The 15491-nt window shown below is 36.3% G+C and overlaps 1 protein-coding gene across 1 annotated transcript in view; it reads right to left on the bottom strand.

The window, feature by feature from the left end:
* Positions 1–15491, bottom strand: part of CSMD1 (CUB and Sushi multiple domains 1) — a 1345565-nt gene that overhangs the window by 189356 nt on the left and 1140718 nt on the right. The window contains 4 exon segments of the mRNA XM_019474454.1: positions 4718–4822; positions 12389–12485; positions 13117–13241; positions 14350–14553. Coding sequence (XP_019329999.1) covers positions 4718–4822; positions 12389–12485; positions 13117–13241; positions 14350–14553 — 531 coding nt within the window.

Below are 15491 nucleotides of genomic sequence, written 5' to 3'. Positions count from 1 at the left end.
AGTTGTAGAGCGTGATGAGGTCTCCCCTCAGCCTCCTTTTCTCCAGGCTAAACAACCCCAGTTCCCTCAGCCGCTCCTCATCAGACTTGTTCTCCAGACCCTTCACCAGCCTCGTTGCCCTTCTCTGGACACGCTCCAGCACCTCGACGTCCTTCTTGTAGTGAGGGGCCCAAAACTGAACACAGTATTCGAGGTGCGGCCTCACCAGTGCCGAGTACAGGGGCACAATCACTTCCCTAAATTCTAGGGGAATAAAACTTCTCACTAGAGAAGAAATTATATTAAAGCGTAAAGCCATCCCTTCACTGTTCCAGGACTAACACTCTCGTACCTACTGGGTGTTTGCATAGGAAGGGTTTTAGTGGTTTTAGTTCTAATAATTTATGATTCTTGCTAATCAAAGAACAATGAATACACAGCAACTTTAATTGCACTTCCTGTTCATGTAGTATTTTCTATTCATTCTCAAAAGATTTAAAACAAAGCTCATTTACTTAAATAATTTTCTTGAAATATTTTAGGATTAAGCACTAAGCCTGGTTCCTAAATTAAAAGAAAGCAAAAAAAAAAAAAAAAAGATGAAATACAATGTACAATGTAAAAAGAGGATTTGCAAAATTTTTGCCTTATGAAAAGCATTACAGCTTTCTCAATTTCAAAGACAGATAGCTTTTTCTCTTTCCAAAATACTTATATTTAAAACAATATTAAAGGATCCAGTGTCCTCTGACGCATACATATGATTTCAATTAATGCTAACTGGGAACTGTGTACATGTAGCAGCAGAAAAGAACTCTAAGACTGTATACCATGAATGATGTAGGTAGCTATGAAGTTTGGTATTTTGGTTTATTGTTTTAGAAAATATAATTAAGTCATGATCTCTGTGGATTTCCCTGAAATACAATAAAAAATCAGAACAACTGTGAATTTTTATTGCTAGTTTTGACTGACAGCAATTGATTGCTCAGGAGAACAACTTAATAAACAAAGCCATTCCCCTTCCACGAAAGAGCAGGAACTATATAGAACTGCATTTAAATTTATAAAAGCATTACTCAAATACTAAAATAAGCACAGCTAAAAGTTAAATAGTTTAAATAAAACCATTATTAAATTTTAATCAGGGTCACAGAAGACCCACCAAATTTCTATAGCAAAATACTTTAAAGAAGAACAAAATTACCTAGTTGAAAATGAAATAAAAAGTGTACCCACCAATTTTTGTTTTCTGAGGACTAGCTAAAATTTAATTTTTGGAGTCTTTCTTCTCTATGAACTTTCTGTCTGTCCATAGGTAAAACACCATTAAATAGCTAATACTCTGCATCTACATTGCTGAAGTGCTATGCTGGAGCTTTTTAAAATACATAAATACATATTAATTCTGGTTTGCTTGCATGATTATATTATTGTCATTTATTGTTATTTCTTTTTAATTTATAAAACTAAGGGACAGTTTTTCAGCTTGTATAAACTGGCATAATTTTGTTGGTTTTTTTAAATGAATCTATACTGATACTAGCTCTTACTTATCAACAATATTTCCCAGCAATTTTTTGCTCTCTCTTCCTCTCTCTAATCTAGTGCGTCCCCTCAGCTTGCTTTCTGATCAGGAAATGAAAGGGATGTTATATAAATCTTTCTGGAAATCTGTCATTCATGTTTGAAATACTACTTTTTTCCATACATCACTGAATTTCCTTTTGTTGTGACTACATAAAAGAGAAGCGCTACAATAAAGAGCAGAATTGATGAATGGGGAAGAAGGCCTTTCTTACTGCAGGGTCCAGAATCCATTGCTTTTCCTCCGTCCTCAATGAAGACAGACTGAAAGAAGGCAACAGAGTGGACTCCTGCAAAGCAGCTACTGACAACTTACAAAAAGTAAGAGAGAAGGTCTTTGTTACCTGCGATGATTTGAACCCACATTGCTGTTACTCAGAGGAATATCCTTATTACAGACGTATAGAGAGAATTTCAGCACAGGAGACAAACTCCTAAGTTCTTTTCTATAATTCCATTCCAGAAACTTTTAAAACACATATTCAAACAAGAACTGAAAATCATGTACCCACTTAAGTATCATGACCAATTGCCTACATCCTACATACATCCAAGTCCAGCTCTGTCCTCTAAATGAACACATTAAACATAGGTCTCTGGCCTCAAAACAGTGGTGTATTCTTTATACATCTGATCTTAGTGCTCTACTACTTTTTACAAAATGTTTCAATATAAGCTGAACTTCAATGATTGACCATTTTTCCTGGTAATTAGAATGCTGATATAAATCCTGCTACAGCTGCTTATTAAGTAGAACAGCCTTAAAAGTAGATATTGAGGACCCCCACTATGACTACTCAGATGTTCAAATTTCTGCAAGAAGATGAAAGAATTGAACTGAGGCCTCATACTATAGCTGAATGTTACAGCTGCAATACATTTTATTTAGAAAGACTATGAACCTAGCCCTCCTTTTCCTTTTTTTTTATCAAAAGTACCTGACGTTCTAACATAGCATTTCATGTTGAATGCTCTTTTAGACATCAAACATTTCTGTATTTGCTTTAGTAAGACAACTCCTCAAAAAAAGGACATTTTTATTCTAAATTTTAGATTGACTTCTGAACCAAAGGTATTTATTTTTCCGACGCTGCTTCAAACAGTAGGTGACCGAATGACCACAGGCTTCAGAATTCATAATCAAACACTAGCAATATCTGCATCTTGTTACACGGAAAAGTATTTCCTTCTCTGCTTCTTTCTTGTTCTAAAAAGGTGACTGGTCAATATAAAACAGTAAATTCTTGCTGTGGGGATTTGCTCAGTTTCTGTAGTCAGAGACACACACAGATGTACTGTACTCCTGCTAGCCCTGCAGAGACCATATAACCACGTAAGAAAGGAAATTATTCTTTCCTGCCAGACTATCAACAGAATAGTTAACAAAGCTCTGAATGCTGAATGTTGTTACCTTGACCTGTACTGAGTTGCACTTCTGAAAAACCCTGGCATTGAAATATTGGAACCACTGAACTCAATAGATGCTTTAACAGAACACAGTTGTGGGACTGGCAATTAGGAGACAAACAAAAGCATAAATCCAAGAGACCTTGCATGATCCCAAACACTTTTTACTTGTTAACAGAACACATTTCTTTCAGGACTCACAGGGATAATAAAACTGATACAGTAAAAGATAAAAATTGAACTTCAAAATGTTCATTGTACAGCAACTTCCTAGAATAAATTTATACTTCTTTACACTTCATATGAAATTACACTATCACTGCAGGTTAAGGGGAAAGGCTTGGGGAGGAAAACAGGCTGACCAATTGGGGAGGAAGGTTCCCCAGACAAAAAAAGAGAACTTTTTCAAAATAGTAGATTCTAAAAAAATTTCTGCAGAAGTAATAGTCATATTCTCATTCTACATCACCATTAGAATGATTATATTAAAAACCCTACAACATGCTTTCATATAAATGCTTGAAATAAACAAGAAACTAAATGAAAACATAAGACTATCTTGTGGATTATGTTTGCTTTAAAATATTTGTTATGAGCTGAAAATCTGGTCTTTCAAAATTCTGTACATATTTATATTTTATATAATTTTTAATCTCAATCCTAAATAGAGCTTATTAAAGATCATCCATGTGTTTATTTACTTATGTGTACTTAAAAAGATGAATAACAATATTAACATTTTTAGACATTAATATTGGAAGGCATGTAATACAAAACTGAACTCCATTTTCAAGAAAATTCTTGAATGTCCTTTGTAAGAAAATAGAGCACGTTCATGTTCAAAAATTAAAGAGGATTTGCTTTGTGACCTTCATCAAAACATTCATCAGACTGTTAACTCATCATCACATTATTTTTTTAAAGACTACAATACTCTTAGTAATAACCATTTCCAGTTTAAACAATACTATGCAAGCACATGTGCTGAATTTATTATATTCTATAGTATTTAAAGTTTTTGAGAGAGGTAATAATACAAACATGTATGTTTTAATTAGATATGATTATGTGAAGTAATCCACTGATGTTTATAACACCAAACCTTTGTATTTTAGAACCAAGCTGCTCACAAAACATATACAAAGTTGATATATTGCAGAATTTGCCATTAACATTCTTAGGTTATTCTGTTTATACCGCCAGTGATTTACCAAGATAACTGTAGTGTTTCCATGTAGCTCTGGGATTATAATTTTTTTTTTTTGTTGTAATTACAGCAATTTGTGGAGTGAAAAGAATTTGAAGGAAAGGAAAGAACAGCAAGGAATAGATATATACATGTATAAATAGGAAAAAAACACGTGTTATGTGTTCTGGTTTTATCTATTTCCAAGCAGTGAAACTATTACATTTTTTTGTTACCTAAATTTCAGAACTAAGCTGAAATATGTTGGAAAAAAACCCACAGCATAATTAAACCCCACATTTTTAAAATGTTGTTCTGAATTGCCAGGTTGATTTGTTATAAGCTGCTAATTTGTGAACGCTGGTTTCCAGCAATTTCAAATGTTGCTTCATTTAAAACTTCGGTTTAACAGATATCACTTATACCAGGTTCATGCCATGTAGACTTTGGTAGTCAGGGAAGAAAAAAAAACAAACAACCAAAAGAACCAAACCCTCTCTTTCCCTTTCCATACGCATACTTTTTCCTGAGAATGTTTCAAAAAGCAAGCAGTCTTACTTTTGTATTCCAGGTGAAAACCAGCTGCTGCCACACTAATGTCAGAGTGAAAATGCAGGTAAAGTTGATTGGAGGTGCTATTCAACAATGCTGGCACAGTTGTACCTGGAAAAATACAAGTTATGGAACATGCTGGTATATCAACGTTATATTGAAAAGACATAACCAAGACTGAATCAGACACGCTCATTTTCTTCTCATTAAGTGCATGGAAATCTCAAACATTCTGCTATGTTCTGTCTTGTTTTCTCCTGAAGCTGCAAGAAAATTTTGATTACAAGTCATGATACTAAGAGGCTATATAGGTACAATCAAACAAGATCCCATCGTGTTCAGGTGAAACTTTATTGACTTGGATAGAAAAGGGAGGTGTAAACAAAAAAAAAGAATCACATAAGTAAAGGATTTGATTATGAGATCAAGCTCAACTGCCATTTGACTTTTTTCCACGTGTATAAAAACCTGCGGTACAGAACAGAGCAGTCCAGATTTTTTCTTTGTGTCCACTGCACAACTTCTTCCCACAATAATATTTCAACCACTTATCCTAATTCTGAGGGTATGACAGGAAATGAAGCAGCAGGTGCAACACATTAAAAAAACCCAAACATACTAGCTTTATCTAATTCAAATAACTGTAACAAAATTGTGTGCCACTAACTTCAGTATGCGCTATACAACAAGCTTATCACTAACCCTGGACACATTCTTTGCCACTAGCATTGCTAAGTCTGACACAACATTTTCTTTTTTACCACATGACTACTATGTAGCTCACATTCTACAGTCTAAAGCTGGAACATTTACTGAGGCTAAAAATACATCATTTTCTGTGATTACCAGCAAAGACAGTAACAAGTAGCTAATGAACTTCAACAGTTGTTGCATAAGAAATATTTTCATTTCCTGTGGGGTATTTGCTGTTTCTATAGTAACTGTGAGCAGCCTAGGTATGAGCTTGAAACTCAGGCTTAAAAAGAAATGCTGGAAAGAATTATCTTCGTAAGTCTACAGTCTAAACAAGGAAATGGTAAATACTTTTAAATCTAAAACTGTATTAAGCAAAATCTTGATATAAATGGTGAGGAGCTAAAAGATGACAAGTTGGCCTTTAAGGAAGGTTTTATTGTCTGACATGGAAGCTCCAAGTATGGAAATTCACAGACAGTACAGAGCATTCACATCACACAATACTTACCGTGGAATACAGAAAATAGTGAAACATCCTGGAGGGAGAACTTTTCACAGTATCCATATGGAATTTGAAATACATTTAAGGATGTTTAAGGTGTCTGTTCTGTAAGAATGAGGATGTTGACTCAGAATGATTATACTCCTCATTGAACAAAATTGTTCTTCTGGCAGTTCTGTTCCTTTGTAGGATCTGGTAATGTTTAACACCAGCCTTTTAGTTCCTTAGAGGGTGATATTCAATAAGATGAGAAATTATATCCTATTGTACTGTGAGAAACAAATGAGGCTAGAGTTTTTAATTCTCATAATTGCCACATTCAATGGCATAGTTCAGGCTGGCAGCCTGTCACAAGTGAGGTCCCCCAGGGGTCAATACTGGTCCTCACACTGTTTCAACATCTTCATAAATGATCTGAATGATGGTATTGAAAGCACGCTCACCAAGTTTGCTGACAACACTAAACTGGGTAGTGAGGTTGACATGTCAGCCATCTTACAGAGACACCTGGACAGGCTGAAAGAGCGGACTAGCAAGAACAGTATGAAGTTTAACAAAGACAAGTGCAAATTCCTGCACCTGGGTCAGAATAACCAAAGAGCACAGTACAGTCTAGGATCTGTGTGACTGGGGAGCAGCCTTGCTGAAAAGAACCTGGAGGTCCTAGTGGACAACAACCTGGACATGAGTCAGCAGTGAACCGCTGCAGCAACGAAGGCAAATAGGTTCCTGGGCTGCATCCAGAAAGGCATTACTAGCAGAGATAGAGGTGTGATCATCCCACTGTACTCAGCGCTTGTCAGGCTGCACCTAGAGTACTGTGTCCAGTTCTGGTCCCCACAATTCAAGAAAGACACGGAGAGACTGAAGAGGGTCCAAAGGAGGGCAATGAAGATGATCAAAGAGCTGGAGAACCTGCCCTATTTGGAAAGGCTGAAGGAGTTAGGTCTCTTCTCCCTGAAGAAGAGAAGGCTCAGAGGGGGACCTCATCACAGTATTCCAGTACTTAAAGGGCAGCTACAAAGAAGATGGAGGCTCTCTCTTCACAGGGAGCCACATGGAGAAGACAAGGGGCAACAGGTCCAAGTTGCACTGGGAGAGGTTTCATCTCGACATTAGAAAGAAATTTTTTACAGTGCTAACAATCAGTCACTGGAACAACCTCCCCAGGGACATGGTAGAGTCCTCATCACTGGAGGTTTTCAAGGTGCAATTGGACAGTGCTGGACAATCTCATCTAGTCTCCCTTTCCCATGAAAGGTTGGACTAGATGATCTTTTGAGGTCCCTTCTAACCTGGGCTGTTCTATGATTCTATGATCTAACAAATTGTATTGATCACTTGCCAACATCTGCTTCTTCTGGGATCGGGTATATGAAGCATGGAAGATATGTTTTAGTGTGGTGACCAGATGTACTGCCCATGGTGTCCTAGTTGTTTGACTTCCTTTATTGTCAATAGAAAGAAACAGTACTTAAAGAGCAGGAGCAGATTTCATGAATAATAGCTTAGGTGTAGATATCACCATGGTAGACATCTAACATGGATGGATACCAGAGTCTGACTGACTTCTTAACCTCTTAACTGAGAATCTGTAATCTGGAAAATAGGGAATTCTCCTAGGAGGCAGTAAGTGTGTTTGCCTCCCTAAAGACTTACAAGGGAATGAGGACAAGTTTTCTACTTAAATTAATGTTTAATTATGCTATTATTGTAGAAAATTATTTCCACTAGCCCTTTCAAGCATTAGCAATGACAACCAAGAGCAACGTATCTCACTCCAGAGAAGAACACTACACTGCATGTGTGAAAGGCTGTCTAGGTATCTAAGAAACTTCTAGACCAAGAATGGAGATTAATGGTCATTTTAGGCATTTCTTGGGTTAGCACAAACATAAAACATGGATCACATTCTTACCTAATTTCTTTCTAAATTTAGCTATCATCGTAAGAGTAGATTCTCCAGATGTCAACCTTAATGACTACTGTATTTGTATACTCTCTCTGTATATGTCTATACACATATATATGCATATTTAAATACATATACATATGTAAAATAATGCCAGGTGTTATCTGCATTTCCAATTTTAGATGGAGCTGTAGTTATATTTAGTCTCATTTTATTTTTTTTTCAGTTTGAATATACCATAGTCAACTGAAGCATCAGTCCCAAACTAACAATTCTAAAATACTGCTGCTTTTTTGGCTTGTTTCCACTTTTTTGTTAATTTCTGTGTATTAAGTAAAATGACCTCTCTCTTAAGTTCAGACTTAATACTCTCAGGAAAAAGAAACATGTTTGTAAGAATATCCTCTCACTCCACTACTATTTCTATAACCTTCACTAAGGAGCCCAGGACAGACTTCACTTGTCATATTGATGAAAGCCTTTCTGTCCTTTCAGCCAAGGAATTTCCACTCTCTCATAATTCCATTCTGTGACACATTTGGCAGCACAGCATATTTACAAACACTCGTGGGATGCCTGACAGTTTTCCAAGTTTTATAAGTCTTTGTGCATTTTTGGCTTAATGGACAGGCTTCATGTAGGAACTGCCATTACTGAGCTATAAGAACAGACTCTCTCTAAATTCAGTTGACAATTTTGTAGTCTTATAATAAATGCAGGCTTTAGAAGAGAAAAATATTCTTGGAAGGAAGGTGCCCATATTAGATTGAGGAAGTGGAAAATATAAGACTACAGCTGTTAAGGAAAAGCACAGAAGATCAGACACTTGGTAAACTTAACATACATATAACCTGATTATCATTTAATGAAATTATTTTTTTCTTTAACATCATATTTTTAAATAAATCAACCTTTTTTTGGAAAGCAGGATGGCTATTGAAAAACAGGGAACTTAAATTACTTTTCCAAATGAAAAATGAAGTATAGTTCATCTGCAGCAGAAAAATCAATTCCAGTTATGGCTTTTCTTTTTTTTTTCTTTCTGAATATAGCAAGTATCTTTTTTTTTTCTTTCTGAATAAAGCAAGTAAAATCTATCCTGTTTGTAAAAACTGTGGCCTTCCCAACTGACAGAATTAAGAGTCAATCTGTGCAAACAGTCCCTTAATTTTATTAAAATATTACAGGTATAACTTTATTATGTAAACTTGGAAACATGTCTACTCATCATAAAATTGATCAGTAATAATATGAAAAGAATTAACTCTGTCTTTCATTAATCATCCTGTTTCATTCAAGCATTTGGTAAGGCAACTAAGCTTCATTCATTAATCAAAAATCTGCTATACCTACATATATTGTGTAAGTGGTACAGCGACTGTTGCAAAAGACTGAGAAACTATTTTGATGGTTGTCTTTTAAAGGCAATGTTATTTTTATTTCCTCACGAGTCACGAGCACTACTTTGATGAATGAGTAATATTGAAAGAAAAAATAATTCATAGTTTTCCAATTACTCTGAATGTCTCTCGACACTGTCTAGTGTCATCTGAAAAACTTGGTCTTAAAAAGAATCAGTTTGCCCACCAAAAGGCATCACCTGTCAATATTAGGCACAGGAAACTCACTAGTTCGCTATTCTGTCACATGCCACAAAAGCATGCTGGGAGAGAATCCCTCTTGGCATTCAACACATCAGTCCTACCCACAGCAGCTTCTTTCCAGGATGGTTGTACAAAAATTCACGTATTCTGCCACCAGGAAGACAGCAGCACAAGATATATTTATGTCTGTTAACACATGGTCTCAGGATTTTTGTTATAGCTTTGTTTATGAAACCCCTATCACTTTCCCCTAAAATAGCATCCTATAGCATAAAAAGAAGAAAAATGCCCTGATATTTCTGCCATTCACTGATAAAAGATGACCCACAGGATTAATCCAAAAAGGACAAGACAATATGTAAGGGCTCAGATTGCTCTAGCAGACAGCCCTTTCTGGCCTTGCCCAGCCCCCTGGGGCCTGTCTCCACCCTGCCCGTGGCCCAGGACCCCATTTCAGCCCCAGAGGCCATCAGTTCCTGCCCCAGTGATGCCGCAGCAGGGCCAGTCTCCAGCTCCCCACAGCCCTGCCCTACCTGGCCATGGGCCCCATTGAGCTGGGCCCACCCATGGGCCCATGTCCCAGCCCAGCCTGTCCCGGTCCCCAGAGAGGTGCTTAATGCCTGGGACTGGGGCTGCCCCAGTGTTCCCCAGCTGCCCGGCTCCTGGCTGGGGCAGTGGGACGGGCCCTGGCTGCCAGGCCCTGTCTTGCTGCCCCAGAGAGCCCCCGTCGCTCCTGGCACCCTGACCCCAGGGAGCAGCCGGTCCCTGCTGTGCCCTGACATGAGGAAATGGTATAGTTACCTATCTTTGTAAAGTCTTCCTTAAGAAACAGACTCCAGTGAATTCACTTTTCCAAATCTGTGATACAGTTTAGCAGCACAGTTTAGTAAGTTCTTAGTAATTAGTTGTACATCTGTGCATCTTGAATGCTTATTTAGAAGACAGATGAATTCACAGAGAGTGCAGCAGAAGACAATGGTATTGTACAAGATTTAGTAAGAGAGAAATGATACCTGCTGAATTTTACCACTTATGAAATTCTGCCTGGAATTCAGTTTCGATGTCACATTACTGGTTCAGTTTTAAGAACAGCAGATTTCATGTCTTGTTTAAATAATCTTCATTAGGCCTTTCCCATATACAAAATAATGCTTCATTTTAAGTCTGACATTCATTATACAAAAGAGAGAAATCCACAATAAAGCTGTGCTACTCTATTCCCAATTAAATATTTCCAATACAAAAAACTGTCTTTTTCAGTTTCCCTGGGAATTAGGAAGGCTTTTAAGCTAAAGCAAGATGACACACTTTTAGTATAGAATAAGAAAGTGTTTTGAGTCTTGAGTATTGTTAAATGGAATATTGTTAAATGGATCATTTAATCAGTTCTTTATCCAATGCGTCCAATATATTTGCCACATATTGCACTTGTCAAAAGCTGATTACGTTTCATAATTTCTTTCTTTCTTATTGCAAATTTAATATACAACATAGCTACTAGCCTTTAATATAAAATGTTATAGCCTTTTGTACTGGGTCTGGCTGGGGTAGAGTTACATTTCTTCATAGTAGCTGGCGTGGTGCCATGTTTTGGATTTGTGACCAAAACAGTGTTGATAACACAGGGATGTTTTAGTTATTTCTGAGCAGTGCTTACACAGAGTCAAGGCCTTTTCTGCTTCTCACACCATCCCACCAGCAAGTAGGCTGGTGTTGGGCAAGAAGTTGGTAGGGGACACAGCGGGGACAACTGACCCCAACTGACCAAAAGGATATCCCATACGATATGACGTCGTGCTCAGCAATAAAAGCTGGGAGACAAAAGAGTAAGGGGGGGGCTGTTGGCAGTTATGGCATTTCTCTTCCCAAGAAACCATTACGCATGATGGAGCCCTGCTGTCTTGGAGATGGCTGAACACCTGCCTGCCGATGGGAAGCAGTGAATGAATTCCTTATTTTGCTTTGCTTACATGTGCAGCTTTTGCTTTACCTTTTATATCTCAACCCACAAGTTGTCTCACTTTTACCCTTCTGATTCTCTCTCCCATCCCACTGTGTGGGAGCGAGCAAGCGGCTGGGTGGGGTTGAGTTGCCTACTAAGGTTAACACCACAACACATTTTAATATCTAAATTTTGAGGTGCAACTTGAAATTATTATAATTCAATATCCAAATGAATAATACGGGGTTAACTTTTTCAGTTGATTGTTCATTTCCTTACATAATCCAATATACATCTATACTTTAAATGTTCGTGAAGTCACCAGAGAGGCAAAATTCCACAAAATGCTTTAACTACACCAGAATCAGATCAGGCTTGTGATAGAGTTCATGAGTCTGCGATATTATTTGTGACTTAATCTTATATGAGATATCTCTTTCTCTTGGTTTGGTTTATAGAACATGCTCTTTCTATAAAAATTGTCTTATAAAAAAGGAGTAAAACTATATATGCCTGATGTACATGTGAAACAACAAATTACAATGTTTGTTGTGTCCCAATTGTAGTAATTTGTTTTGTTCTCTGAGGTCTGGGGAGTTTGGATGAATACTGAATGCTTCATCTTTTTCCTGAGAAAGGGAGTCTAACAAGGATAAACTAAGTCAGAGTTATCAAAGGAAGCTCCTTGAACGTCAGTACTAATTTAAATCACCGTATCTTCTCTGTGGGATGAGTAGTTAAGATAAAAGAAAGAATTTTTTTTTAAAGTATTATCACCTAAATCCCACTAATCAAAGCTAAACATTTTAGTCTCATATTTTCTTCTGAAAATCTCTCTTTGAATTTGAATATTGACATGTTTACAGCACCTGAAATCTCCTCCCCAAAATGAAAACGTTTCATAATGATATCATGAAAGATGCAATACAAATATACTCCTTGTGTATATGTGTGAGCAAAGACATGTTCTCTCATACAACTATATATAGACCTGTATGTTTAAATCACGGCATATCCTCACCTGAAAAGCTCCCAAGACGCGGTGCTGTCATATCTCCACCATCGTATATTTCAAGAGAGTCCCAATTATGTTCAGTGGCAAAGCTGATGACCTGGATCTGTAAAATACCACGACAGAACTTTTTAAACCAACTAGCCATATGTATTTTTAAATGTTCTAGAAACAACAAAATAAAGAGAGAACATGACCCAAAAAAACCCCATAAATAAGCAAATCCAAACAAAAATACCTGAGTGAAAAAATGTAAATAAAACATTAACATTCACTTTTTGAGTTGTCTTAACTTCTAGAAAATATGACACGAGGTAAGTAAGAAGGATTTTGCACATATGTTGCATGGTTATAAATAATTACTCAAAGTGTAAATGAGCAGATAATTAACACAGTTGCAGACCTCTAAGTGCCTCAATGATATCCTAGCAGATAGAAAGGGTTGGCATTTGCATACCAGATTGAAGGATCAGGACCTGCTTTCAACATTCTACTCAGTTACAAGAGAAAGCTGCTTGTTAACCATTTCTCATTCATACCCCCATGTAAAAATAAAGTAACACAGAATAAAGCTAACCAAAGAACAATATTGAGAAAAACAAAGCACAAATATTTCAAGTACCCAAAAAATTGTTACCGATTGCTATTTTCTGACAATTCTAGAGAAATAAACAATTACTTTTTAAACTGAACAACAAAGTACTTAATATTCCATGCTTGACAGAATATAGACTTGCCTGAATACCTGATCCCTCAGTCACTATGATTTTCCACACACAATTCAAGCTGTTACCATAAGGTTCAGGGTAACCTGGTGAAAGAATAGTACCTCTCCGCTCAGTAAAATTCCCACTGCATGGCACTGAAAGAAAGTATTATCATGAATTATTACAAAACCTAAACCACTTCAGAGAACAGAAAAGTAATAATAATTTTCTAAGCTAATTATAATAAATCTCTTCTGTAGCATAAACACACAGAGGTGAAGCAATGATCTGAACTTAGAAAGCAATGTATCTAAAATATATGAACAATATCAAGTATAAGATACAACCTGCATGAATAAACAATTCAGAAGTTAACTTCATTTTGAGTGTGTGAAGCCTAGAACAGCCTAGCAGCACAGCCTACTCATGTCTTACCTGAGAGTAACCACAAACTGTAAAGACATAACATTAAACACTATCATGATTGACAGAAATCGTGTGAACTTACCCACAGCCTAAGATAGTTCCAATATTGTATCTAGCTGGTAAAGCAGTGTGGTACATTAAATATTTTTACTGTATACACAATTGCTTCTTTAAGGTTCAAGAAAAGAGAACTAAACTAAACAAAAAAAACCAGAATACACAGAAAATAGGACACCTACATTTATTTTTAGAACACTCATTAATTATAGACTAAATTCCTATGAATAGCAATGACTTTTGAATATAAATCCAAGGAGGGAGAGAAGAAAACCTTTGAACATTTAGAAAAAAATTTGAAGTGCTAAACATTATCCCACTGCAGGTCTGTTGATAGACTGAAGAAAATTAGCTATACTTAACAATGCTATTATTATTCAATGTACACTATGTTTCTACTTGAAAAAAGAAATCATCATTCTATGTGTGATAGAAATATACAAGTACTGTGTAATAAAACAGGTAAAGACACTTCTGGAGAATTAAATTCTGTCCTGTATTTCAAGCTGTAGATGAGTCATGAAAATAATGAATGTTCAAGAAAATGTGCATCACACTTGTTCATATAATCTAAGTCATTATATGAAACACTATACTGCCTACCAACCAGCTGGTACTCAATTACTTTTTGATATGGAAAACTGCTCTTTTAAATTGGGCATGACTGATATTAATCGAAGGAGAGCGAATATATATGTTAAATACTATTTTCTGAAACAGTTCCAGAATTCTGATTCAGAGACGTGTGACAGAACAGATGACTTAAATGTAATTGCTTACCTACACAGCTTGGCACTGTGTCATTCCACTGAGCTAAAGCATTAGGTACAGACTGACATCGGATAGCTTTAGAGCCTTGTAGCAGATAGCCAGGACTACACTCAAATCGAACAACAGAGCCTGCTGAAAACTCAGAGCCGATTCTCCTTCCGTACCTAGGCTCTGGAACTGAGCTACACTGCGTATCACTTGTGCGTGGAACAGCTGCATAAAGAGAGCAAGAAAGAAAAAAAAGATGCCATGAATCCAAATGACAGTCATCATCTAAAAAATAAATAGACCACTAAAAATGCTCATTGTTTCTTGTAGGACAGGGCTCAATTGTATTTGTTCCTTTTACTTGCTTTGCTCCTGTATTCTCAAAGAATGGCCTAATGCTTTCATGGCTCTTAGCTGGATTGTGGTTTTGGGCTGTGACCATGTACAGTCACGTGAGTGCCATGGCAGCTTGGAGAACAAATTACTTTGGAAGCACATCCTTAGGCATAAGAGAATCAGTGGGTGTTTCAGCTGCCCTCTTTAATGACAGGATACTATACGTACCACCTATTTTACTTATTAAATATGGAAGTTTTGGCTTCTCATTAGAAGTTTCTCATTAGAAGCCAAGAAAAATATTATGCTGTAGATAAACAGATATAAAACAAATGTAATGTTTTACAAATATTTGACTTATCATATTGGAGAATACTAAGTGATAGCAATGTATCATCAAGGCTATTTCAGTATTTACAATTGACAACAATTATTTTTACCAATAATTTCTGAGAATTCATAAACCTGATGTGCTACAAGAACAGTTAAAAGACTGTAAGCAACATTTAAAGAGCAAAATAATAAAATTCATTAGAAGCCCATGGGTTTATTTTCCCTTTGGCTTTGCTATTTATAACCACTTCTTTATAGCAGCCATTTTTTTATACTTACTGTCTCTTGGTATTGTGCATGTCGTTTGTGTATCAAACTTGTTCTTTCTACATTTCATTTTGCAGTTAGCTAGTATGCCAATTTTTTTTAAAAAATATATATTTATAGAAAAAATTATAAAAGTATCATTTGTGTGCAATATCATTTATGTTTTACACTATAATAAAATAAATGTACATTAAAATAATCTCATCAAATATAAGCAATTTCTCTGT

Source organism: Aptenodytes forsteri, unplaced genomic scaffold, assembly GCF_000699145.1.
Source record: "Aptenodytes forsteri isolate BGI_AS27 unplaced genomic scaffold, ASM69914v1 Scaffold100, whole genome shotgun sequence".
NCBI classification, from domain to species: domain Eukaryota; kingdom Metazoa; phylum Chordata; class Aves; order Sphenisciformes; family Spheniscidae; genus Aptenodytes; species Aptenodytes forsteri.
This window is presented reverse-complemented; position numbering and strand designations above follow the sequence as displayed.